This window comes from Pocillopora verrucosa, chromosome 1 (genome assembly GCF_036669915.1).
Source record: "Pocillopora verrucosa isolate sample1 chromosome 1, ASM3666991v2, whole genome shotgun sequence".
Classification (NCBI taxonomy): Eukaryota; Metazoa; Cnidaria; class Anthozoa; order Scleractinia; family Pocilloporidae; genus Pocillopora; species Pocillopora verrucosa.
Genome location: NC_089312.1, coordinates 4335070 through 4361221, shown reverse-complemented (window position 1 = coordinate 4361221; position 26152 = coordinate 4335070). Strand labels below are relative to the sequence as shown.

Below are 26152 nucleotides of genomic sequence, written 5' to 3'. Positions count from 1 at the left end.
CTCGTGCTCTTTCTTTCGGCTCCTTTCAGTATTTTACACCGTAATCGGCCTTCTGCTATTAAAAGGGTTTTAAGTTTTGACTAATTTACATTATTTAAATTTAATAAACATCCATCTGATTCTGCTTGATGAAACATTAAAAACAACAACAACAAAATCAGGAACTACAAAAAAGGTTTTAGAGTAAGAACAATGAGTTGAAGAATTAGGAAACTTAACGGGCTCCTAAGGGACCTACTTACTTCTTAGTCCTGCTTACAACACTTGAGATAATATACTTGCGGGTAAAAGGTACATGCGCAAACAGGCGTGGGAAACAAGAAGCATCATGCTCTTTCAGCCTCTCAGGAGCGTGGCCAAGATATTTCAAGAAGGGTGCGGTTGTACATTGGTGCCTCGCTGCAATACGGGAACACGAAGGTTTGTTTTGCTATTACTAATCGTTGCGTTGGCGTTTCAACGAGAGAGAGGTGGACACAAATTATCTTGATTTGTCTTTTGGGCTTCCGCCTACGCTATGTAAACCTGGCGAAGAACACGATGTTCTAAATCGCAGGAACCTTAAAAAATTTACAAAGCGTTTGAAATACGTACGACATGCATATTCCATGTGAAATATTAAGAGTGAAATTATGGGCGGTTCTGGCGGAAAACCTTTAGGACTTAAGAACAATATCGAGGTCCGATACTTCATCGATTGCTTTTTACACAGAAAAGCTTGGATCCATTTCAAAAATACAACACACAGATCTGAAACTGTACTTATTCCAACCGAATTTGCGTCTAAACAAAAATATTATTTTTAGAAAGAGGAATATTGAAACAAAGGGTGATACTTAGGGGCTCTCTGACATTTGACCGCATTCATGCGTCATTGAATATTCTTTGTTGCACTTTCATCGGATGATGTGCAATCGCTTAGAATCCTTTGGAGCGTCATAGCTATAACCGTAGTATTGCTTATTTAAGTGAAATTTTTCATATCAGATGTGCCCGTTTGTTTTTTATTACAGTACATTTTGCGACGGATTTTTCGATCATTTAGGCAAGAACAAAATACTGCAGTAATTACATTTTATAGAATATTCACTCCTTGCACCAGAGTTATTAACAGCCATTATTGACCCACACTCGAGTATGTAAGAGAATACACATATTTCAAGTGTTGCTTTTCAGCCCGCTCTGAGAGAGCGTGCCTGATATCTATGTGTGAATGTTAAACTATGTCTTTTATATTTATTCATGACTTCTGCAAGCAGAGACTAAAGTCGTGCTTTCTCTAAAACAACATGAATCTCGTGAGACGGGCAGAATTTGTTTTTCAATCTAGTAATTGAGAAACTGGGATACATCAAAAATGTTCTAAGAAAGTTATATTGCTCGACGGTTGGGAGTCAACATGACTTCATTATTATGGGCAAATACAAAACAGCAAGGCCTCTTCTTCAGTATACCGGAGTTTGGAAATGTGGACATGAACGAGAACTGTTCAAACTTTAGTGCGAATGCAGTCTGTTTGGAATAATCACCTCAGGCTCTGTGCGAAGCAAATGGGCCTCCAAATTTTAAGGAATAGATAACTCCCTAATATTTGCCTAAGGAAATGTCTTCAAGTTCTGGGGAAAAAAATGTGATCTTTTATTCGTTTTCCTTGAAACAGCGGGTTCTTGCATCGAAGTCTGCTACATTCGACATTCATACCGATCAAGAACTTTTGTTTGACCACTTTAATATTCGCCTCAAAGCTTACGTCGCTGCTAAGGATCACGTTTCCTATTCTACTTGATAGGTGAAGCATTGAATATATGCGACAATAGTGGGCTTCTTAGGGCGAAGGCGCAAAATGCTAATTCATTTTCTTCATTGTTGTTCGTTATTGTAGTGGCCTTGGAGCCTGCGACAGAAGAGATTAGGCGTTACTTTTTGTACTTGGAAGAACTAAAAACATCGTGAACAGTTTAAGGTTTACGATGGAGAATCGAACGGTGAAAGAGGCATCTGTTGAAGGAGTGCAGCGACGAACCAAACCAAAAAAACACTTCGTAAGTTTTCACTTATTAGCATATCTTAACTGAGCGATGTCTGTAACGAAATAATCTGTTTTTGACAGTCAGTAGTTTAAAACCAGATACGTAAATATCAATGTGTTGAAAGTTTTAGATCAGAAATTCGGCAGTGAGGGAATTTGTGTTTAACAATCTTTGCGTGATTCGAGTGATGAGTGGTAGTTGCGAAAAAGTGTTTTTTTGGTGCTTTATTTGTCAACTCATCCGTGTAGCTCAGAAAAACATAAATTCCTAAAAAGGTAAATAATTGCTTGCCACGATCTCTATATGTTGCTGAAGTACATAACTAACCCTTGCTACTCTTTGGTTTGATACTCTGCCAAATTTGAACCTTGAAACAGATGTAACAGGTATGCAAATTTGTGATCATGTTTGTGTAAGTGAGAAGCTAGCAACATTTCTCTCCTCCCGAGAATTCACCAACTACAGCTTACAGCGTGTAGCTGCTTTTTTCAGGCAAAGAAAAAGTGGCTAGTTCCGCTTAGTATTATTTTTTTTCCTAACAAATATTTAACGGATTTGTTGCATAACATGACAACGTGTTCAACGCTTGAGAAAATTAATTTTAATAATCGTTCTCAAGATAGCTTTTAGCGTTTTTTGAAGTATCAAATAACTGTAGTTGGCTCGAAGTTAGGCCATTTTTATATGCACGCGATTGAAAAATTATAGCAGTGCTGATCAGGTTGTACCTTGAGAAACACCTTAATCAGTAAAATTAGTGTAATTTCAATACCACTAGCTTAGTATCGAGAATGTAAATCTAAAAGTGTTTATAAGTGGATTTTAAAAAGAATGTATTTGGGAGTATTCTCATTAAAATCAAAAGTCAAAATCTATTCTGTTAATGGACTCGCCTGGAAGTCTACCGGGTAACATTTAAAGTTATCGAGGTGTTAGTGACTTGTGATAAGTAGATTTTCAGAGGACCTTCTTCCGCTGAGGTTCCTCGAAATTCAGTTTCATTGATAGACTATACCAAAAAAAACTCTCTTTAGAATATTTGTGGCTTTAAAACACCGAAGGGAAAAAATATATTAGAACTGTTTAAAGAGCTAAAACAAATTGCATCAATACGACTGCATGCGTATGTTATCAAATGTGACAGTCTTGGCCTTCAATTGGTACGACAATACTATCATTTCAATAGACTTAGGCAAAACTATAACATAAATGGTTTCATATTTGCATCTCTTTAATCGCAATAGCGTTAGACGTGTTGCAACTCTTTATTCAATGACTAAGAAAGACCTCAGTGGCCTGTCCCTCTTTATAATACTTCCAAACTTATCCTGTTCGTTTTCATCCGTTCTTACAGATTTTTTGTGTGAAAGTTTCATGGTCAGATGGCACAGTCAACTTGGTATATCGCAGATATAGCGAATTTCTACACTTACAGGTTTGTTGGTTTGTTCGCACAAAACATGTTAATTGATTAGTGCATGTATTTACTCCTATAAGAATGGTAATTTGTTTTGAAATGGAGACAATATCTTCCCTTTATGGTTGATCCTTTGAATTTTCAACAGTGGAAAGAATGTAATTTTTAAATTTCCACCTGCTGAACCATACATTTTCACTTAAAATATTGAGCGATTAATAAGTTTCCAACGAATTGGGAAAGAGATAATTGGAATGACAATTGGAAAATCTTAAATTGGGGGTCAATTAAGTTTCCTTGGACTCTCAAATTTAAGGAAATTCCTACTATATGAACTTAGGCTCATAATGAACCAAAAACATGGCTAATGAAAGGGAAAGCTTTAAAAACTTGGATCCTTCGGTTTTGGCCTTCAACTTTGAGTTTATTCTGCTCAAGGCTTGAAAAAAGATGTGTTTTGGAACCATTATGGATGTACTTTCGTGTCTTAAAGCAATGAAGCCCTAGAAATCTGGGGATCTCTTCCATAGTGAGTCTAATTTTTAGTAAATTTTTATGTAGTAGTGAATGAGGCAATTCAGCTAAATTTTTTTTCGTGGTTTGATGCAAGCCATTGCATATGAATAGATCAAAGACTTGCCTCCAAAACATTTCTTTTTAAATGTTAACTTATTCTATGTTTGAGGGCACCTCATCATTAAAAGAAAAGAAAAAGGAAAAAATTAAAGATCAAAAAATTAAAATTAAAATGAAATTTGACCGTTATCTCATTCAGTCTTGAATATTAATTGTGCAGCTCACTTTTGCTCGGCTCAGCAGTTTTCTTCCAATGTGAATCTTTTCTTTTGATACTAACCGTGTTCCTTCAAAGCTATCGTGACCCATTAACTAGGCAGAGATACAATATTGATTCTCGATAGTCACGCACTACAAAGTACGTCATACTTTGTTAACTACTAACGAACGAGAAAGATTACTAAAACTTTTTTATCTCCAATACGTTTGGCCTCAAAGTTGAATCGTTGACAGAAGCAGAAATTTTTATAGAACATCTTTCGACAACACGAAGATCGTGTTCCATCAACTTGGCTATGCATGGACTCTTCTTTTCTGTCTTTTCATTTCTTTAAGAAAACTGTCTATGGGTAATATCTTAGAGAGAATCAATGAAAGGAAATTACGATACGATCAAATGTGAAGTACTTGTAATATTGTACTCCTGATAAGTTTATCTCGTTAGTGAAGCAACCGACAGCCAAGGAAATAATCACGGCAGTAATGAAAAAACTAGAAAGACTCTCTCGAAATTTCTCCTTATTTTCTTGAGGAACTGATTTACAAAATGTCAGTTCAACTCAAGAGAGAGGCACTTGGATCTTTCATAGAAACTTTGATGGGCATACGAGCTGTTTTGAATCGAAGAAAAAGCGTGAATAACAACTCACGCGTATGCGTCATTGACCTGAGCGCTAACTTAAGATCGCTTTGCATCCACTAAGTTCCTCACTAGAATTATAGACAACCATGACGCTTTAGAGGATGAAAAAAGTGAAATAAAGTACTCTATTGAAGTACGAGGCAATATCTAACTACTCTACTGAACCAACTTGATTGAGAGAGAATTTGCTCAGTATATGCCAAAAGTCTGTTTCAAGTGATATTTTTTCTTGCGTGAACGAGGCGAGCAATATTGATCTTTCATAACAAGCCTTTTACGCCCGCTCGCGTGTAACTTTAAAACAAAGAAATCGCCTTCTGTCATTCAATCAGCCGTATCGTAGAATAAAATCGCAAAGCTAACTTTAAGGAATTCAATAACAGCAAGAGTTTTGGAGAGGAATAGTCGATGACAATTCAGATCACGTTATTTTGCAAAGCTTCCTGAGCAACGAACAGTGTTTACGATAAATAAAAAAAAGATTCGTCCAACAATTAACTGAAGGAACCCCAAACAACTCAATAGATTTATTTGTCACTGGATCAAAAAAAATTTGAAAAACAATCAGAACAACTTTCTTTGAGACGTGCGCAAGTTGAAAAAAATCAGATATATTTGACCTAATGACGTTGTTGCTGTGCTGACATCATAACTCCCAACGTCACCGACCTAAACATGTCAGACCCCTTTGTTATATTTTGTTAAACTTTTTAATCGTCAAACACCTCTTTTAAGGTTGGAATGCAGCCCGGAAAATACAATTGATGACCAATGATGCCCCGCCAATTTCCTTTACGTTAAAAAATACGTTGTTTCTTGATGTTTTAGTAGTTGTCTTCTCTATGGTTCAATCCACACTTTTGTTTCTCCGTTTCTTAACCTACAAATTATTTATTTTTGGTATTAAAATGTTCCTCTAATGCTCCGTGCCGAAATATACTCTATTTACATTTAGTCCATGATTCTAGGTAGCCAAAGATGGGACTTCCGCAAACGCGAGCAGAAAAAAATTGTCTACTAACTTGCTCTGCTTGCTTTCCTTCTGATTCATTTCAGAGATCCAACATAAAATTGAAAATATCTCCCGTCCATAAAAATGCAGATATTTCCGCATTATTGTTTAAATTACCTAAAACACAGACACAACAACCTTTAATCAATTCTTGAAAATTTGCGTTCGAGAAATTTCGTCCCTGGTAACTCTTTTGTCTAATATTTGCGAGCGCCTATGTTTAGGATGGACCTTAAATAGAAATTTTATTTTTTGCTAATTTTGATTTTGTCTTTTTTTGGTGTTGTAGGCAATGCTATTCCAAGCCTTTCCCGGCTCATTTAACAAAAAAAGTGCTAAGAGACGAAACTTCACTCCACTGCCTGGTGAGACAGTAAACCTCATATATCTTCCATTCTATTTAGTTCCTTTTTCTATCGCAATTTAAATAACTGCTTGAGGACTGAATTCAATCTATTTGTTAAAAGACCATTCCTTTTCTAGGTTGTTATAAATTTGCTCAGTCGGTTTTTTTCCCTAAAGCTTTTTTTCCTCGCGAAAGTCTCTGCTGCTACTTATCTGGACCCAAAGGATGCTCGGGCCCAGACCACCAATGACCCAAATAATCGGGACGATCACATCTTCTGCATAAGTGCTTAACCATTCAACTCCCAAGATAGAATGAGAAATTATTCTTACTAAGTCCAATTCATTTTCTCGTAAACAGACAGAAGAATTTGGTCTTGTATACGATTAAAACCTTTGGTGAATGATAAATCCTTCCGTCCTCATGGTCTTTTTGCCAGATAACGTATTGAGATAAATAACGTAGATAACGTATATATCAAAGTAAGCCTGATCGCACGGATTTTTGGAATAGTCGTCCAAAGTTAGAAAATCTGGAAGATCCCTGCGGTCATATGGAATTTAGGCCTTAACCGCCATAATATTTAGAATCTAAATTTAGCTTGTTCTTGCCTATTTTAGATTCATTCGCATCAAAGATTACTGTCGGTGAATCAATATTTACAAGAATGGAGCTAGTGAGCTTCTTCCTCAAGGTAGATAATTTTTAATGAATTTTCTGGTGGGGGGCGGGGGGGGGAAGGAGGGGATCATGTGGTTTTCAGGGGGAACAGGGGGTGACAAGTCGTCGTCAACAGACTATAAAGGGTGGACCATAGCAAATTGACTGCCAATGACGGGGGATCATGAGAATAATGCAGAGCCTTGTGGAGGGATCAGGTAAATTTCATCGTGACACAAGCAATATAATCCAGCCGCCGCCACCCCCCCCCCCCCCCCGGGCGATAAACGGCTCAATCCCTAAGACCACACTGGAGAGTAACCTGGAGCCATTGAAATTCATGACAGGCCAAATTTCCCTGCTTTGTTCGCCAAAACGCATTTTGGATCCTGTTTCGTTGAAGGTGTTTATTTGCCTCGGTACAAGGAACAATAAATGCTATTCTCTCATCAGGATATTCTTGCGATGGATTTCCAAGTGGCACAATCACAGCACGTTAGAAAATTTCTAACTCCCACGCAAGAGGATCTTGAACCGATATCACCACCACGGTGAGGTTTTTTCTTATAAAATAGCTTTTGGGCAAAGTTACTATGGAGTTATCTTTCGTATGATATCATGAAACTCCAAAGAAAATTTAAAGAGGCACAACATTTGTGAGGCAAATGGAATGCAAAGAAAAATTCAAACCCTTGTGGTGAAGAAGATCCTCATGTTGGCTTAATAAACATAGGCTTGACAAATGTACAAAAAACATTTCAGTTTACTTCTTTTGAGTGGGGAAAATAGTGAAAACCTTATTTTGTATCTTCTTTCTCCATAACATTCAGAAAAGTAAAAGTTAAGAAGGGGAACCGTGGTAGAAGAGGTAGTAATTTCACACAGACTGTAAGAGGAAGGTTTACGAAGAAGACTAAGATTTGTAAGTGATGTTTTGTTCTATCCATCGCATGAAAAAAATAATTCAAGCATAAATCATTTTGTAGCGCATGAGAATAACCGCCCAGGTAATCATGTGATGAGAGCGAGGAGATGGTAAAGCTGAGTTGATAGTGTTTGGAGTGAATGCCATGCAATTTTGTTCTGTCCATAGCATGAAAAATTAATTCAAGCATATATCATGTTGTTGTACTCGAGAAAATACCGGCCAGGTCATCATAGTGATGCTTGTACCTGTGATGAGAGTCATACTATATTTTCACTGGAATCATTCTCTATAAGGAGTTGGTAAAGCTGAGTTGATAGAGTTTGGACTGTCATGCAGTTTCTTGAATTCTTCTGAAGAATAAAACAGCGTGGTGAATACAAGAAGTTGCTCTGGTAGTAATCTGAATTAATTATTTAAACATATTATGGCCCAGCCCCTTTCGAGTTATCTCTATCTCAGTGGTAGAACGAAACTTCGTCCAGTAGTTGTGATAAAAGGAGTATAATTTGCCGGTTATATTATCGAGTGTTTTTTTTATCTGTGAGTTTATTGAATTATATCTGATTTTTCTTTCAGGGGGAAACAAGATAAGTTCACCTATAATATTGGAGCACTTTGTGGTGATGGATGATTACAGGAAGATAGCTAAGAGCGATATTAACCTGAAGAAAGGAAAAGTCGTTGATGTCATCGAGAAGAGAGAATGTGGTGAGTACATACACACAAACAAAAAAGAAATAGTAAATAAACGACGGATATTCATGTTACTTACCAATTTTTTTAGCTTACATGACGACCCATTCCCTCAGGCCTTTTAGGAGAAGTAATAAAACGGTTTCAATTTATCGGTAAATCAGGAGAAACAAAAAAAAAACAAACAAACAAACAAACAAACGAACAAACAACCGATACTAGCAAATAAGGCGTCCTATCGTTTGTCACGCAAATGTACTTTTTATTACGTTTATTTGAGGAAAGAGCAATGATTTACCTTTTAAAACATAGCACAGAAGATTTATGGAGAAGCAAAATATGACCTGGGGCATGTTTCACACTTTAAAGAAACACCTTGAAGCGACGCTTAAGGGAAAATAACCTCTTGGACTAGGCGGGAAGCTCAAGTCATCCAAGATGTAAAACAAGGAGACTTTTGGGGTCTCAGAAATACTGTTAGTTTACAATTAAGGTGGGAAGATGGACTTAACCTCATCAATTACTCGCACAGGCTGGTGGTTGGTCGAGTCTGAAGGGGAAGTGGGCTGGGCTCCAGCTTTGTATCTCGAGCCCGCGGACGAAATGACGGAATATGGCAATATACAGACATTTCAAGTTGGAAGAGGTAAGATCAGTTTAACGTCAGTTAGATCTCAATCTCGTATCGCAAGTTAAAAGTTACTGAAATTAGACAATGCTATGTATTGTTATAATAAAGTTCGGATATAACGCGCGCTGTCATTGGTTGAAAGAGCGTGCTCTATGAGAGTATAGAGCATAGAACTGAGCTAAAGCTGTCACGCCATCTGCCAATCGTACTATGTTCGACCTTTTCCGGGACTTCTTTTTAGCTTTTTCCCGATAATTGAAAGTGAAATTTCGGAACTGAAGCGAGCCGGCAAGTAGCAACAGAAGAATCAAACAAAGGTTTGTAAACATACCAGGCGCCGTAATTTACGTTATTAAAACGTGAGCAGATACGAAAATCCTCAAAGGAAAAACAAAATAAACATTCCGAGTTTTAAAGATTTTCATGGTCAGTTAGATTGCTTATGTATGGTAATAAAAATCAAACACGGCTAACACTCGTATAGTATATAAAGTTCAGTGTTCAAAAACAAAACAGAACAAAACAGAAATGATGAAAAATATAACCAAACTGCATAATTGTTAAAATTCATACTAATCATGACGGTGTCTGAGCGAATATGATCATGCCGAAGTTCATCGCGGCTCGCTCATCATGGCGATCTCCGGTCATCACAGTAAAGCAAGCCTCAGAAACTACATCGGCCGCCCTTCGAGTGAAAAATAAGAGCTTGCTCTGATATCCTTTCCGATACGTTGAGTGGCAATTCACATCAGTCACTGCAGCCGAGTTTTGCGGCGCTGTCATTACGAGCGATCTTCATGTTCCGATGAATTCGGCTGTCTTTCATTCAAAAAACACTCGCCTTGAACAGCTTGTTTTCTACCTTGTCATGTGGAAAAAAACTCGCGTGTTTTTATGAGCCATAATTCGGCTGAATTTCACTGAACATTTCACTTCGAGATTCTGTATTAGAGACTTAAAAACTTCAGGCAAAAGTGTTAAATTCGACTTGCCGAACTATTTTAATTTGTAAACTATCGTAGAATGTGAACTTTGATGGTTTTTGAACTTTGATGGTTTGACACTTTTGACAGCTTTAGTCTTGTACAGCCAATCAGATTATTTGAACCATTCTAACAAGGATTCTGATTGGCTTATTGTAGCGTGCTTTATGAGAGTATAGAGCATGCTGACGACATTGTTGTTCGCTTTGGAAATAAAGTTTGTTTTGAAAATTGAAAGTAATGCTTGGGTAATTTAACTGATTCTTTATTATAAAACAAATAGAGAAGCCTTGACTGTGCTCTGTTCAGTTATGAAGCACTTAGGAAGCGGCTAGAGCACTCAAGAAGTGGGAAGAAACACTCGACTACGTCTCGTGTTTCTCCCTACACTTCTTTCGTGCTCTAGCCGCTTCCTGCGTGCTTTATAACAGAACAGAGCACAGTCAAGGCTTCTCTATTTGTTAAATAAAGTATGTCATGGACAAAAGTTAATTATCTTCTCGTCAGCTAATGCAGATATGTTTCTGTAGGTGAATTCTATGTGACAGCTAAGCGTTATGTTGCCTCTGAAGATGATGAACTGAGTTTTGAAATAGGAGTAAACCTGCAAATCCTGGAGAAAAACTACGATGGATGGTGGAGAGCCTCGTAAGTTCCAAGAAAAGCTTTAATTACATCTCTTTGCGCTTTGTGCAATTTCCAAAAAAATAACTTATCGAAGTGTAATCCAGAAGGAAACTTAGGGCCCAACGATCAGCGCTTGACAATGCAGGACACTAGCTATACCCAGCAGCTTTCGAGCTGTGGGCAAGGTTACCGGTTATGGGTCATCGTCTGAGCTAGAAAATCTACGTCGTATTGCCGTTCTTCCTTTGAAAGTAACAAGGGAAAAGGAAATTTTGATTCCACTTGTGATGTTTTTGGAATTAACCAGCAGGCAGTTGACCTTTACGAAAGAATTCCCCTTAAGAACGGCACCGTTTGACACATCTCTAGCATTACGAAAGTTATAACTTCACTTTGTGCAGAACATCGCTATCGCTGCCGGAGGTTATCCCAATTGTTACCTGCCTGGATGGGATGCCCCTCCCTCGTCTCCCCACAATTTTCATCAGGCTTCCTTAGGACTCCCCTACGGAACACAACGGGTAAATAAGCTAAATTGTGCCCCCTGCGTCTCCCGGATTATCAATAATTATACCGGCGGTCATTTATTGACAGATACCTCGGAAGAGAAGGATTGGTACCTGCCATGTATCTGAAACGGCTGGGATACGATCGAAGGCAATCGAGAACAGGACGAAGGAAATCCAGATTGTTTGCTAAAAACCAGCTCCGTGATTTTGATGACGATGACGACATGGGAATGATCAGAGGTACGAAATTTTAATTAAATCACGTCGCATGTTGTTTGAAATGGTGGACTCTTCTCTGTGTCAGAGAAAGAGTCCGATGTGGCAAAACATAACTTGTTATAGATCATACGTTGGCCAAGATGATAAATTTGTTTTCATAGCCAAAAAAAAAGCAGCTTATCTTTACGTTACTCATTTTTGGCACTTTTCAAGTGAGTTTCTTGGAAAAAAAACACAAATTTTCCGAATTACAGGTAAAAGAAAATTAAATAATCATGATTGGCTTTGATTTGCATTTTATTTGTTAAGAGGGTGATGCAAATTTCTCTGGGCAAATCATATAGGGAAGCGCAGTAAAAACAACGCAATTCCGAGTAACTTTTGAACATCCAACAGAATTTTGATATTTTTTTCGGTGCCATTAGCACCCACATATGTAACCACAATTATCATGTATTGACCTCTGTTGGATTTTTTTCTTCTTATGTGTGATATATATCAAAAGGGGCATCTTAAAAAAAGGAAAATGCTGTTGCAATTACAAAGCAAACGAGAAAGTCTTTTTTCAGATTGGTGTCTGTGGAACTACAAACATCGTAACGAGTCTTTTCATATTTTTACCTTTTACAGAAATTCCTGAATTTCAGGAAGAAAGTAAAAAGGTAAGAAATTCAACTCAGAACACCTTTCTCTAAAATTAAGTTCATTGAGGGAAAGGAAAAACACACCATTACAGCTCTCATATTAAGAATTATTTTTGTATAAATGAATTGCTTCATTGGGTGGTTAAATAGAGACAAGATAGGCATTGAAGGAACCTTAACTAAGACGGGAAAAGATAACTTTTATAAGGAAAAAATCTGTCTCATTACTGAAGAGGACTAAGTAGAATGACAAACGCTGATATTGATCTCGATAATAACATTTGCTAATCCATTATTTAATCTTTTAAATTATGGTAGATGGCTTTTTTGGCTCTCTTCTGATTGCATGTGATGTAATTTATCGACATCATTTTGTTTGACAGAAAACTAAACTGAGGTTTAGTGGTGTAAAAGACGATGGGGATTCTGATGGCACAATTATTGAAAGTTCTGACTTTTTGCAACTGAATAAACGAAACAAAAAGCCAAGAGGGAACGCAAACGCACAAACAACCGATAAGACTGCCCCATCCCTGAGGTCCTTAATGTCGTCTTTGCACAGCGTTGAAGAGGTATCCGAACCTCCAACGAATGACGACCGGCCCATGGAGATTTCTCAGAGTCGAAGTATGGATACAAGTCAAACGCCAGAGGCCCACGAGATACCAGAATCAAATCAAAATGGCTGTGAAAATACAGAAACATTAGAGTCAGGAAACGATCTCAACAACCTCTCTCCACAAGACTCAAACTCCACTAATGGAAACGAGAACGACACAAGTAACCTTCAGCAGCACGACCTAGACGGTGACGATAAAAACATTGACTATTCTGACGGTAGACAAGATAGTACTACGACCACCGAAAATGCAGAAAGTCCCGAAAGTTTGTCCGATACACCGATAAATTTCGAAGTGCCTCTTGATCCATCGAGGCACTTCCAAACAATTGCTGTAGTCGAAGACTCTCCTAGACTTCATTCACCGAAGAGGCTACCACCAGTGCCCTCAGGATACGAATCGCCTCGGACTGCAGCTCCTAAGAGGCTCCCTCCTTCGCCTAGTGGGAAACTCATCCGGCAAGGGGGGATAGAGAAAGAGAAGTCAGTCGAACTTAATGAGGAAATTCAGAATTTGAGCTCGAGTGACGACGAATCAGATCCCGAGCTGGCGCAAATGTCGCTCAGCAAAGTGGTTCTGCATGCTAAAACAAGCCACTCCCCTGCAATTGTTGTTGATGAAACAGGACAGCTAAGCGCTAAAGGAGAAGAAACAGAAGAGGTTCTTGACTACGATGAGAAAATGAGCCTTAATGGTAGCTTTCGCTCCACAGAAAGCTTTGAAATCGAAGTAAACGTTCCAGGAGATGAGGATGACCTTTCATCTAACATCTATCGTGCGATTGAGGACTACGAAGTTGACGATGAAATGAGCCTCTCCAAAGGTGAGTATGTCCGAGTTTTAGACAAAGCATCTACAGGATTCTGGTTGGTCAAGAACGAAGCAGGAATGAAAGGCTGGTTATCGTCTACCCTACTTTGTCCTGCTCCTCAAGTCTGGGGAGAAACAGAACGCACTTTGCAAGAAGAAGATTTTGAAGAAGAAGAAGAAGAAGAAGGCACGCTTCAGATGTCTTGTCGTGCCGTTGATGATTACAAAGCAGATCATGATAGCCAAGAGATAGACCTACAGAGTGGAGAATATTTACGCATATTGCAAAAGAATGAAAACGGATGGTGGTGTGTACGAAATGAGGAAGGCGAGATAGGTTGGGCACCTTCAAATTACTTGGAAGAGTTCAACGATGATGAAGATATCGAATTCTCTCGTTGAAAAGTCAGACGGAAAAATTGAACTGCCTCGTAAGGCCTAACATTGGTATATCTTTTACATACGAAGAGACTTTAGCAAAAGACTAATTATGAATAGCGGACTGTTCTTATGTTAGAACCTTTCTTTCGATTATGATACCCTTTGAATTCTTTTTTTCAATTTTTGAGATATTTTCTTGAGGGACAGTCTGTAGTCGGCTAGATAATAAATAGATCGTTCGGTAAGGTTCCCTCTGGTGAATCGACATTCGATTCCTAAGTCATTGTTAATGTCTACCAAAGTGTAAGTTTCAATTCAATGATGTTAACTCAGTAAGCTGAAATAATTTCACTGATTAGTGAACAAGTACTTTTCGAATACAGTATATAATGGGGATTCATTATCGTAGTTATCTTTAACCTTTCTCGCAGATATTTTTCAGTTTGTTCACTGTTCTTTTTCTCATAAGAGGAGGGAATAAAGGACAAGTAATTTTCTTTGTACTTGTGAGGCGAGCATAACAGTTGCTAGCGCATAAGGCATTTTGCCAATGATGGCATTTGTTTCATATATAAATTTCAGTTTTTCGCTTATCAAAAACTGATATTAAAGTACTTAAATTTTATACGAATGAAGTTGATTAGTAAGGATCATGGTAGCTTCCTTCATAATACAATGTCATTTTATTAAAAAAACTTACAACAGTTACAAGAAATTTAATTTTTTTTAAATTACCGTGAGTAATATTTTTATAAAAGCGTACAATTAAGCTTGTTTTGTCAAAATAATAAAGTATGTAAGCCTTATGTTTTGTACAATCTTTACTTAACAGTATTTCTGCTCTACCGGTTTTATTTTACAATGTTTTCGTAAGACGCGCTCGCTATAAGCAAGTGATAAGATCAACTGGCTCCTTAAGTTAATAATAATGTAATCTATAGTTTAACACTAGTCTTCACTCATCATTTATCGCTTTAGCTGTGATCCGTGAAGAATAAATAAGCAAAAAAATCCTTTCGAAATGTTTTTTTTTCTGTATTAACTGTATCAAAGGAAAATGTAACACGCACATTTTTCATGTTTACTGATATCTTTTACGAAGTACCTTTGAATACTCTTTTAAAGTAGTGGCACGATTTATAAATTTTTAGAAGAAGAGTCAGATTCGGAATAGAAACGCCAATTGGAATAATAGGCAATGAGAAAATTATGGTATTGGTCAGGAAAAACTGCGTTTAAAACTTGCGCCTTATTTCCTCCACTTCTCTCTTGGTCAAGATCAACTGAAAAGGACTTATTCACTTTTGGTATGGCGATGAGCATTTTGCAATATTACACACTCAGGTTCCAGCAAAAAGCACAGGTGTTTTACATCTACCCAGTAATAGTTTTTTACCACCGTATGTGCGTGTGGCCTATTTGGTAGAAAAGTTCACTTCCTGTTCATTTTTTCTCTCCTTTTAAAGCAAGAACTTAACAAGTCATCACTTGTAGAAAATTTGAAGGTCCCCAACCAAGTTCTTCGGAGGTTCGAACGAGCCACCAACCATTTTCGCTCGCTTGAATTACTTCAACATCATCTCCTTCGATAAGGCTGACCTCACCATCTTCTTGAGCAATGTATGTATAAATAACTTTATACATCCTTGATTCAATTTGATCCCCATTGTTGTAATCAGAACCGCTGCTTTGATAGTTGTCATCGTCAATCATAGACATCGGGTCTCTCGGTGACAACAACTTTTGAGGCGATGCTGCACCAAACTCCCGACTTCTGGAGGGCGAAGTAGCTAGTGGACTCAGTCTATTGGATGCAGAAATCTTTCTCTGGGTGGGAACAGGGCTGCTTCTTCCTGTGCTGGGCTTTCTGACTCGTGATTGGACACCATTGAGACTCAACTCTAATTCCTTCTTGTATTGTGCCATAGACGTTACAGATCGTGAACGTGGAATCTCCGGAGAGTTTTGCGTGGTCAAAATCTGAGCCTGAATGTGGTCAAACTGTGGTAGTGTTGCGCACTTCTTCATTCCCCTAGGCGAAACATCCTCGGGAAAAACGTCAGATACGAGGGAGGTAAGGCTGCCAGTTGGAGAACTTTCGTACCCACTGCTTGACATGGAGAACTGGCGAGCCACGTCTCCATGGGAAAGCTCGCTGGAGAGTGGTCGTGAGGGTGATCTTGGTAGAGGCAAGTTATTTCCCGAAATCCTTTTAGCCAGAGAAGGTCTACTCACTTGTACTGACAGTGATGGTGTTTCTTCTGTGGATTTTTCTTCACTGTCCTTTTCCTCTGGGACTCCATTAAGCTCATGAGAGTTTCTCTTCTGTCTAATTCGTCCCGTTTTTTGGACCTGCAAAATATAGTAAAAACAAGGGAATTAGATTCCTCTGTAAGCTCTTATTTGCTTATACTTCGTAAACATTATTTTTCTTAAACTGAAAACTCGTCTTTCTTTTTTGCCTTGACTTTTTTCGTGTTTAAATAGAGATACCTTCTTTGAAGGGCACAGTTATGGACGAGCAATTTAACAAACTTTTATTTACTGTTCATCTCATGATTGTCCGGGTAAGTCGGAAATATTTTTCATGAGGGCGAACGTGGTGAAGGAGTCTGAGATGTTATTTCCTTATAAAGCTAAACGCAGATATTCTCAGTTTTCTACTGCTTCTCTCATTTATGGAACTGTGAGGCTCTTTATTAGCAACAAAGTTGAAATAATGATAATAAAATTAATCATTAAAGAGGCTATGAGTCAACAGGAGTCATCTTAAGCCTGACTTACTTGACTTCGGCGAGTAGGAGCGGTGCGGGGAATTCGCGGGCTTTCATCGGTGGTAGGCTCTATCATAAATAAATGAAAATACCATCAGATTTATTAAGTTCTGATGAAAGGTTTTCGCATTTATTCTGAGGCTTTCTTCTTCCGGAAACGGTATGCTAATGAATGAAAACTGTTACATCAGGCCAGGGAGCCTAAAAATATATTTCTTTCTAAGACGACGTTTTGAAAAATTAAATCACCTTTCACGTGAAAGATACCTTAAAGAAAAAAACACTTAATTGTTGAACTATACCTTCATCGTAGGAGCCGATGTTTAATTGATCCAAAGTGCTGTCTTCCGCATTCGCTGAATCGTCTGAATTCACCCTTTTTAGATGCATGGCAGGTGCCCATCCTTCCTCACCCTGATACCTAGCAACAAAAATTAAATAATGGAGAATTCATCACTCGCTCTACTAACGTTTAAAATTAAAAAAATAATAAAATGTCCGAGCTCAAAGAGGAGCTTCAGTGAATCTTATTCGAGTGATACCTTACGAGCCACCATCCATCCAGAGTCTTCTCAACCACCTTTAACATAACGTCAGCGTCAAAAGACAGTTCATCCTCAGCTGTAGCTTGATAGCTTTTAATTGACACGTAGATCTCCTCTGTTGAACAGAAAAATATATATCAACTAAGGATTTTTACCTTTTTCATTGTCCCTTTTTAAAGTTATTGCAACTCCTGATTAACATCTCATTTGATGTACAAAACATGGGTTGGCAAATCGATCAAACACGTGCTCCATGGAAGAGGCAGCTAAATAGTCGTGGATCGTTTGGCCGGAGTTTGAGGTAGGTTTACCTTTGCTACTATATCGTTTATGGCGTGGATCATAGCTGGCACCTAATGACTCTATGAGCATATCGAGATCTCTGAAATCCACTACAATCCTCCAGTTATGCACATTATATAAAAGAAAGTTTAATTCTACGCATTGTCATTACAACATTTTGAATAGCTGAAGAGGTAACTCTAATCGTTGTTCTTTTAGTGCAGGAAGTTCTTGAAAAAGTAATTGGCAAGGGAACTACAGACTACAACTTCATTTGCTAAATTTCAAATCTATTCTAACTATTTAAACGTACCTTTTCCTGGTGCAAAGTGTTTCGCTGAAGTAACCTCTGCCCCATCATCTGTGGGCTCAAGATGAGATGCAGGAGCCCATCCTAACTCTCCATCACGATCAACAAGCCACCAGCCTTGACGAAAAAAGATAAAAAATTGAACTGTTAGAGAAGAAGATGATGGAGAACACGTTAAAGGCTGGTTAAGAACGTTGGGAAAAAAAGAAGAGAATGCAAAATTGATACTAGGTTCCCTTGTGATTTGAAAAAAGGTTCCAAGAGTGGTTAAAAGAATATTCACCAAAACGAGGATGATAACGGGCTAAATAAAGCTGTGAAATTCCAGAATACGTACCATAATCATTCTTCTCAATTACGTCAACAACATCTCCAGCTGTCAGGGAAATGTCATTCTTGTTCTTCTTCTTGTAATCGCATATTACTTCATATTGCTCAAAAACTACTGGACCAGAGATCTGTACGTTCTCATCATCATCTGAAATAATTTGGGAAGACGTGGTTTAGTTTTACATCAAATGATTTCGTATTTCTGACAAATTTGCGTTCGTTGATTTCACTCACCGCCCGAGGACTTTCCATCCTTCTTTCCAACTCTAATAGCAAATAAAAGTAGAATAAATGTTAGTTGCCAATGAAGTGATCTGGCGAAAATTTCAAATGAAAAACTATATCGACAGATCTATTTTATGATGAAAGAAATCTGTCAAGTGAGTTTTTTTCGCGCAACTATAAAAAAATTATTCAACCAGAAGAAACAAAAAATTACTTACTCTCCATGAGGAAGAACATCGCTGGGTCGAGACCTGCAAAAGTTCATGACAATGTTGCTTCTAGAGATGTGGTCAGGTGCATTGACCAGTTCCTAAGAGAGAGTAAGACAAAAATCATTAGAACAATCCAATGCTAGTTTACGGGGAAAGGTCTTTCAGAAGATAAGGATTATCGCCATGAATATCTTTTAAACTTACATGGCAAAACTGGTTCATAAATTTTTGTCTCTTGCATGTTCCATCCTTGAAGCAGAACTGGCAGTTCTCCGTGAATTTTCTTCCTGCAAAACATAGAAAAGAAGAAACAAAACATTTTATACATATTAACACTCCAGTTATGGTGCAAGGGGCGTATTGTTTGTGCTTGCTTCATAGCAGACCCACCATATTTCTTGGATCTCACGCACGCAATTCTTTTGCATCCTGACATGTTCCGTGTAAAACCTATCCCTATTTTTAAAAAATTTTTTTGTCCTATTCTGAATCATTAGGGAATAGATGACATTACTTAATATTCTTCCTGGATTTAAAATTCTGTTTTGTGGCACTACGATCTTTGTTTCTCTGATTACCACAAAAAATAGTAGTTGATTTTTGTAAGGTTTTACCTTTCAAAGCAGGAATCTCCTTTCCAATGGCACTCGGACATTCCTTTCTGAGATTTTCCTAAGGCAATTCAAAGCAGAACATGGAGTATTGAATTACAAAAGTTATGAAAAATCCTATTTGCAGGTAATAGCCCCCTGTATATCGATAAACTGGAAAGCCGATCTTGATAAGTGTCATAAAACAAATACAAATAAAAGACTTGATGCACGATTCGATATCTTTTATTTCTTGCTATGTGAGGCTTTTTTGAAAATACAGCAGATATAAACTCCTTTATCTCAAACAAACAAATAAGTAGTGAATGGCTTGTTCACTCCTTTGTCTTTAGATGATTGCGAATGAGTTAAAAAAGAAGATTTTTCGCTGGAATGTTACTAGAATTAAATTGCTGTATAGACCCCTAGGCTGACCCACGCGCTCATCTGGCGTGTCCATCATGCTAGTTATCACCTGCTACGCTAACCGGTGTATTTGACGTCGAATTATGGGTCATGTGTGATGACATGGCAATATTCCAACGCAATTAATTTGTTTTATAGCAAGGCATCAGAAGAATTTAACGGTGTAGTTGTTATATTGGTATGCCCTTTGTTTGTCAAACCACAAAGTGATTTGCGTAAAGCTTTTGTTTCTGAGAGCCCGCAGAGAGGCAATATCTTCATTGGCTTACACTAACAATGAAAGATAAGCCGTATCAATGAAAACAAAAAAAAAACTCAGATTTGTAAGGGTGTCCTAATCTTCTCTTGCCTTACCTGAAGAAAGAAAAAATCGCTGCAAGTTCTGTAGATGATATTGATGTTTCCGTCTGACCAAACCACTTTGAGGATGTAAACCTGACAAGGAAAGCGCGCAGACACGCCGTGTTACTATTTTTATTCGTTTCCCTCGTAAATGGAAGAAAAAAAAAGAAATTGACGATGTTCTAGTATTACCGCTAAAGCCACATCTATATTGATTTTTATGTCATGTCATTGTTTTTGAGCATCACTGAGGCTGAGGCTTTTTGCCAATTAGTCGTCATCGACAAAATTTTTTGCACGCGAGATGGTTTTATCGTTGAAAGTAAGAAATGTTTGAATTGTAAAATCCTGGAAAGTTTGTCAATGTAGTATTCTTATTTAACAGCTATGCAATTAACAGTTGAAAAATGCAAAATATGAGAAATTCGAGATATTCAATTTGATACTGTGCTTAACAGTGGAAATTATTGGAGTACGTCATCTTTAGTGAAACACAAGTTGAAACCAGAGTAAGATTTTCGGAAGGTTATTTGTAGTTAAATGAAGTTTCCACATGGATCAAATTACTTCCTTCCTTAACTTCACCTTACACAGTTTGACATCTGGCCACTAATAACAACCAAATCGTGCGAATTGTTACTTATCATTGAGTCCCGACCGGCGTACTTTGGGATCCTTGCGGACTCATTGATAATTCTTGGTAAATCAAAGATTAAAAATAACAAATCCAGCTGAAAAGAAAAGACCAAAACACTTACGTAGTTTTTGTCTGGGTTTTTTCGCTTCTGTATTCCCTCAATAGTGAGAAACTTGGGTCGTCGATTCATTTCTACCTGCTTCTTTTGAGAACCTCTTTCCACGTGACGTTCCAAGGACTAGGAAACGGAAAATGGAGAGGTCTTTAATATCAGTGTCGACTGCACCATCATTGTACAGCGTCACTTCATGTGATAAGGAAATGGCGTCAATGCTATTACGTGAACCAAGACCACCTTTTTTGACTTGTTTTTGGTTTGTTTATTTGTTTAATTCTCGGGCACCGTGACCGTTGCTACTTCTTAGGAACTTCTTTGTTCGACTTGATTAACCTTCGAACGCATCCTAGTGAAGGTTTTTCTTGAGGGCATCATCTAACTACTACCAGTGAGAAATTTAGCGTGAATCAAGCATCTCTCAAGAGCTAAAGAGCTGCTGCTAAAATGCTTTACAATTCTTTAATCACAAAAGCTTTAACATACATTAGTTGTTTGTCCTTTCGCTATGTTAGCCATTGAATTCCTATATTATGACTTCAAAGTCCTGTTATTTATGGATCGATAATCATGTACAATATATAGGCTTTTATCTTTCATTGAAAATAGACAATGAAGCTTGAAGCTGAACACGTGCATCCTGCGTGATCATTGACGACTCAGTTACTTTTACTCTCTTTGATGTCGTTTGCATCAGGAAACATTTCTGCTCAGTAAAAAGGTTCCTAAACTTGCAATTTTCAAACAACATTTATTCTCACTGAACGAGAGGGAAAAAGGATCTAACATGGAAATTAAACTTTGACAAAAATCACACGAGGATATTCGTTTCTCCATTTAGTTATACAAGCATATGTTTACCCTAGAAAGATTGAACAGATCTGAAAAAGCAAAAAAAGTGTGAAATTCATCAGTTCGACGCTTACTTACCTTCACTTTTATTTGGGGATCAACTTCCTCCTCTTTTACATCCGGGCTTTCTGAAAGCGATTCCATCCTCGACCTTATTTCACTTGATTGATCTTGGCTTCCCAAACTCTGGGGCGGAACCTGGGACCCAGGAGATGAAGACCTTGATCCTTGAGATGGTGCAAGAAATGCCTCTGGTGCCCATCCTTCACAAAAGTCATTTTTTATATACCACCAACCACTGGATTCTTTCTGCAGGACCTCGACTTCTTCACCCTCCTCCAGGGAAACTTCACCAGTTCCTTCTGCAATGAATGCTGAGGTAGCAACATACTTTTTCTTGCTTGGGCTTGTCCTACCTTGAATACTCCTCACACTAGATTGGGTTGATATCTTTCTTGAGCGTGGCTCGTCTACTTCGGAAAACTCAGAGTCAATGGCTGACGTGTCCGTTAGTGCTGAGATGCTGCTTTCGCTTCCAGAATCTTGCCTGTTCAATTCATTGAGAGTTTGTAACGAAGGAACTTTACCTTTTAAAAGTTTGGGAGTGCTTGGACGGTTTTCCTTTAACTCGTCGCTTTCCCTAACCATACTGGCTAATCCCACCGGGACGCTGATTGGCCTCCTTGTCAGGCCTGGTCTTGGAGATCCTTTTGGCCTCACCAGAACGTCATCATCAACGGAGACTGCTCTTATTTTACCGCCGGGTAGAGATGGAATCTCTTTGCTTGGACGCCTCTCGCTAAGTCTGTTCAGCTTTTGATAAAGATGAGCTCTCGCCTCTTCACTAAGCATACTCAAATCCTCTGGCATCCAAGTGGAATCGTGATTTGATTTTCGCTTTGTCACTGGACTTTGATTGGGCAGATTCCTAAGTGGATCTCTTCCTGCAAATATCAGAAGGGATTTCCTTTGAAAAATTCATGAAGTAATGGAGTGGTATCCATTACTCTACTAGAAGTAATACCACTGATCTTATTCTTTTAGGGCGACAGATTGGTTGCCAATGCCCTTACGATTGTAGATGTGTTGTGAAAGAGTCGTTGCTTAAAGGACCATGGAAGTTTGTTATTATCCTTACCGCTAAGTATTTCAGCAACTTTGGTCACCTTCTTCAGTTCTTCCTCACGGGATCTGCAATACATAAGATCCATAGTTATCTCTCAACGTCCCAACCTCATGCTTCACAGTACAGAGGTACTCGCCTGTTTGCTTTTCCTTGTTGCTCGTCGAAGAAACCAAAAAAAGTCTTTATAGCCTCTGAATCTCTCACAGATGTTGGAAGGGTTAATAGCTCCTAAGAGAGAAGGAAAAAGGACCGTAAAACATTGGACTTGGCTGTGTGATTTTCGTGTCAAGTTTAGTCATGGTGAAAATAAGCCACATTTATAAATTGATGATTAGAAATATTACCTTCATAAACTCGTCTATTCTTCCCATCTTCTTCAAATTATCATCCTTAAAAAGAATTCTGGACAGTGCTGAGTTGTTTTCTGTAATGCAAAATATTTTGATTGGTTAAAATTTCTGTTATCCGCAAGGTAAGGAAAATAACCCATAGACTTTAGGAAGGCACTCGTTGGATGATAAAAACCAATTTGTCCCAAATATTACCAATACGCACCTGGCAAGCTAGAAACGAGAGTCCTCGATGTTTTCCTGGAGTAGCCACCTTTCTTTTTTAGCAACTCGTACACCTTAACCTATCGATAAAATCCTGAAGTATCAGAAGTTTGTATTGTGTTTAGTGGATTTTGTTTACGGGCCAAACGTCAATATCGATTGATTTTGGTTTTTGTGACTATTTGTTAGATTTATTTTGCGAGAAAGCGAAGCAAAAGCTGTCTTTCAAACGGCCTCGATTTGTTGTTTATTCCCTGTATCTAAAGGAAAATGAATGAACGCCTTTGTGCTCAAACATTATCAGTTATCATAACAAGGAAAAATCCAAAAATACTGCCACGTATTCATTCGCAATGAATACGGATGTGCGGTTTTTAACCAAATAAGATTGCGTTTTACTGTTTTAGTGTTTTTCTTTTTAATTCTTTGGCTTGAAAGAAAACAATATAGTCTTCCGCTGTCACTGAAATAAGATTGTTTTTTTGGATTTTTTTATTTAAATTTTTGGCCAGAAAGAAAGACAGTATTATCGTCTCGCTTCAAGTACCTATGCAAATTTTATCCTTTTTGATAAGATTTACGTTTAACGGTTTGGGTGAACAATGCTGCTGAAGAGGCTTTTGTTAGTTTGTTTGTGTGTGGGCCGGTAACAAAAAATCATGAAACTTACTTGCAACTCGACAAATTCTTCGTATTTCTTTCGTAAAACCGTCTTGGTACCGTCGCAGAAAACGACAGTAATTTTATAGGCCTGCAAAAACAAGAAACCAGACCTAGATTGAATCCTCTTGAGTACGTGTACTTATTTGCATACTAGTATCCCTTTCACAGAGCTCGTGGTTCACTAATGATTGCAAATCTTATTTTTTTAAAATCAGCCTTGTTCTTTCACACAGTGTGTAAATCATAGCGCTTCGTATCTAAGTTGGAGCAAATTAGTGACGGACTTACTGATTAGTAATTAGTAATCAACCAGCACCTTGTGAATAGCGATCTACGCTCTGGAGCATGAGCTAGCAGTGATACCACACGGTTTCGGTAAAACACCGCTATTTGTAAGCAAAAAGGGCAAGAAGTACAACTTTTTTAAAATAATTATGGAGATTATTAACCTAGCACATCATGTATCGTTTCATTTGAACTGCAGGCGTACAAAATTACCCCAAAATGTTCGGACATTTTCAAATCCTTCCCGCTTTCTGCGAATCATTGTAACTCATCATTCCATACATGTTCCCTTTCAAAATACAAGGAAGTATTTTGACGCAGAATTGTTAGTTTTCTAGCATTTTCCCTCTTTCCGGAGCGACTTCCTAAATGAAAAATTGCCGCATACTAAACCCTCAGGTATGAAAGATTTCTGATATTCACCGTAACGAGATGACTGATGCATAAATCTCCGAATTTTTCGCCATTTTCAAATGCTGAACACGATTAGAATAACCTTTTTTTATGGCTTAACGATGATAGCTTTTCCACAAATAACTCTACTAACAGATACACTTCTTAAAACACACATTGTTTCGTAAACCTTCATCAAGTCTATCGGAATTTCTATTTCAATGTCGCGATGTCAAATATTTTGGAAAGGAATTGTGAGCAGTTTACCTCTGGATCCTTGCCACCATCTTTTGGATCGACAGTCCCACTTACATTCGCAGTCAGAATAGTTTTGTCCGCCATGGCGTGAGCCTCCAAATGATTTCGAAAAATTGCTGTTGTCGTCCTTTATGTTATCGTTACGAGCGGCGTGGGTGTATGCGTCACTACGAACTAATTTGCATACATGAGTGCGTGATTGAAAAACAAAAAAGGAATCCATGCTTGGAGTACACAAATATCAAAAACGGACCCTCCACGAATTACGGGAGAATAATCAGAGTTGTTGACCTGGGGTCGAATTTCGGTAGAGGCAAGATTTTTGAAAGGAAGAAGCAAAAAGATCGAATGAATTTCCATCTTTTGAGCTGGCCGATTGAGCATTATCTGAATACGCTGGTCGTACTTAAGATTACTTGTCTACACTAATTTTTCACAAAAGAATTCTTGATGCATAAAATATTGTGTTGTTTACGCCAAACACGTTTTTTGCTTTTTGCTTTAGACCGTCAAAAGCGTTAGTTTTCTTTTTTTCATTTTTGATTTCTATACTGAGAAAGTAAAATAGTATTTAAAGTAAAAACGAACCGGAACAAGCCCCACACAACCATAAATGGATCTTTTGTGCCACGCGCGCTTTAGTGATCCCTATTTCCTGTTCGAGCATTACGTCATATGATAGGAGTGTTCTAACTGCTAACACGCAAATGCTTCATTAATGTCTAATTGCGCACGCATTGATCATTTTTGCGGCGAGCTCAATAAATCTTGAGGAACGGATAACTTTTCTGGGTAATCTATACAACCATCTGCCATACTTTCAACTATAAACGGGCGACTGCTCATATTGTGGGGTATTTATTATTCTACGCGGTTTATCAAGCATTAAGAAAATAATTCTGAGCGTACACTTTTGAGCAAAAGCCAATTTAAGGTTTTTTTTTTTTTTTGAATTTCCTGTCTGATTATGAAGTGGATAATAATCGATTCAGGACCAAATTAGACTCGTAGTGACAAGTCTGAGATATGTTTCCTGGAATGGCATTAGCTCATGAGAATATGCCGAGGGCAAGCTACTTTGCGGTCAAGTAGGACCATTTTAGATTTCTGGGGTCTTCTTCGATATTTTATCCATTCTGAAATACAATATTGAGCAATGAATAAAAAAAAATGACTTATTTTTAGCGCACTGTTCATGACATTTTGCATGATTTCAGTGATATTCCTCGGATTTCACTCCTAGCGCTAAAATTTCATTGAAAGCTACAAATTGAAACATTAA

The 26152-nt window shown here is 37.9% G+C and overlaps 2 protein-coding genes across 3 annotated transcripts; one reads left to right on the top strand and one right to left on the bottom strand.

The window, feature by feature from the left end:
• Positions 1–385: 385 nt before the first annotated feature.
• On the top strand, positions 386–14638 carry LOC131800109 (SH3 and PX domain-containing protein 2A-like). Of its 2 annotated transcripts, none has more exons than XM_059117792.2 (13): positions 386–420; positions 1883–2042; positions 3385–3465; positions 6187–6262; positions 6864–6937; positions 7357–7454; positions 7734–7825; positions 8408–8539; positions 9057–9170; positions 10672–10789; positions 11363–11517; positions 12127–12158; positions 12524–14638. In XM_059117792.2, exons 2-13 carry the CDS (start codon positions 1971–1973, stop codon positions 13970–13972), a joined length of 2493 nt encoding a protein of 830 aa, XP_058973775.1. In that variant the 5' UTR covers positions 386–420; positions 1883–1970; the 3' UTR covers positions 13973–14638. The 2 variants fall into 2 exon arrangements, with proteins under 2 accessions (XP_058973775.1, XP_066020101.1); XM_066164004.1 differs by lacking the exon at positions 386–420 and adding an exon at positions 1333–1789.
• Positions 14616–25019, bottom strand: LOC131800110 (uncharacterized). Its single transcript, XM_059117793.2, has 19 exons — positions 24880–25019; positions 23942–24022; positions 23273–23351; positions 23062–23141; positions 22854–22945; positions 22730–22782; positions 21670–22535; positions 20746–20862; positions 20000–20080; positions 19244–19301; positions 18834–18916; positions 18636–18727; positions 18427–18458; positions 18200–18340; positions 17866–17979; positions 17268–17385; positions 17028–17146; positions 16736–16794; positions 14616–16303 (listed from the first exon to the last, which is right to left on the bottom strand). Exons 1-19 carry the CDS (start codon positions 24952–24954, stop codon positions 15425–15427), a joined length of 3219 nt encoding a protein of 1072 aa, XP_058973776.2. The 5' UTR covers positions 24955–25019; the 3' UTR covers positions 14616–15424.
• Positions 25020–26152: the final 1133 nt, after the last annotated feature.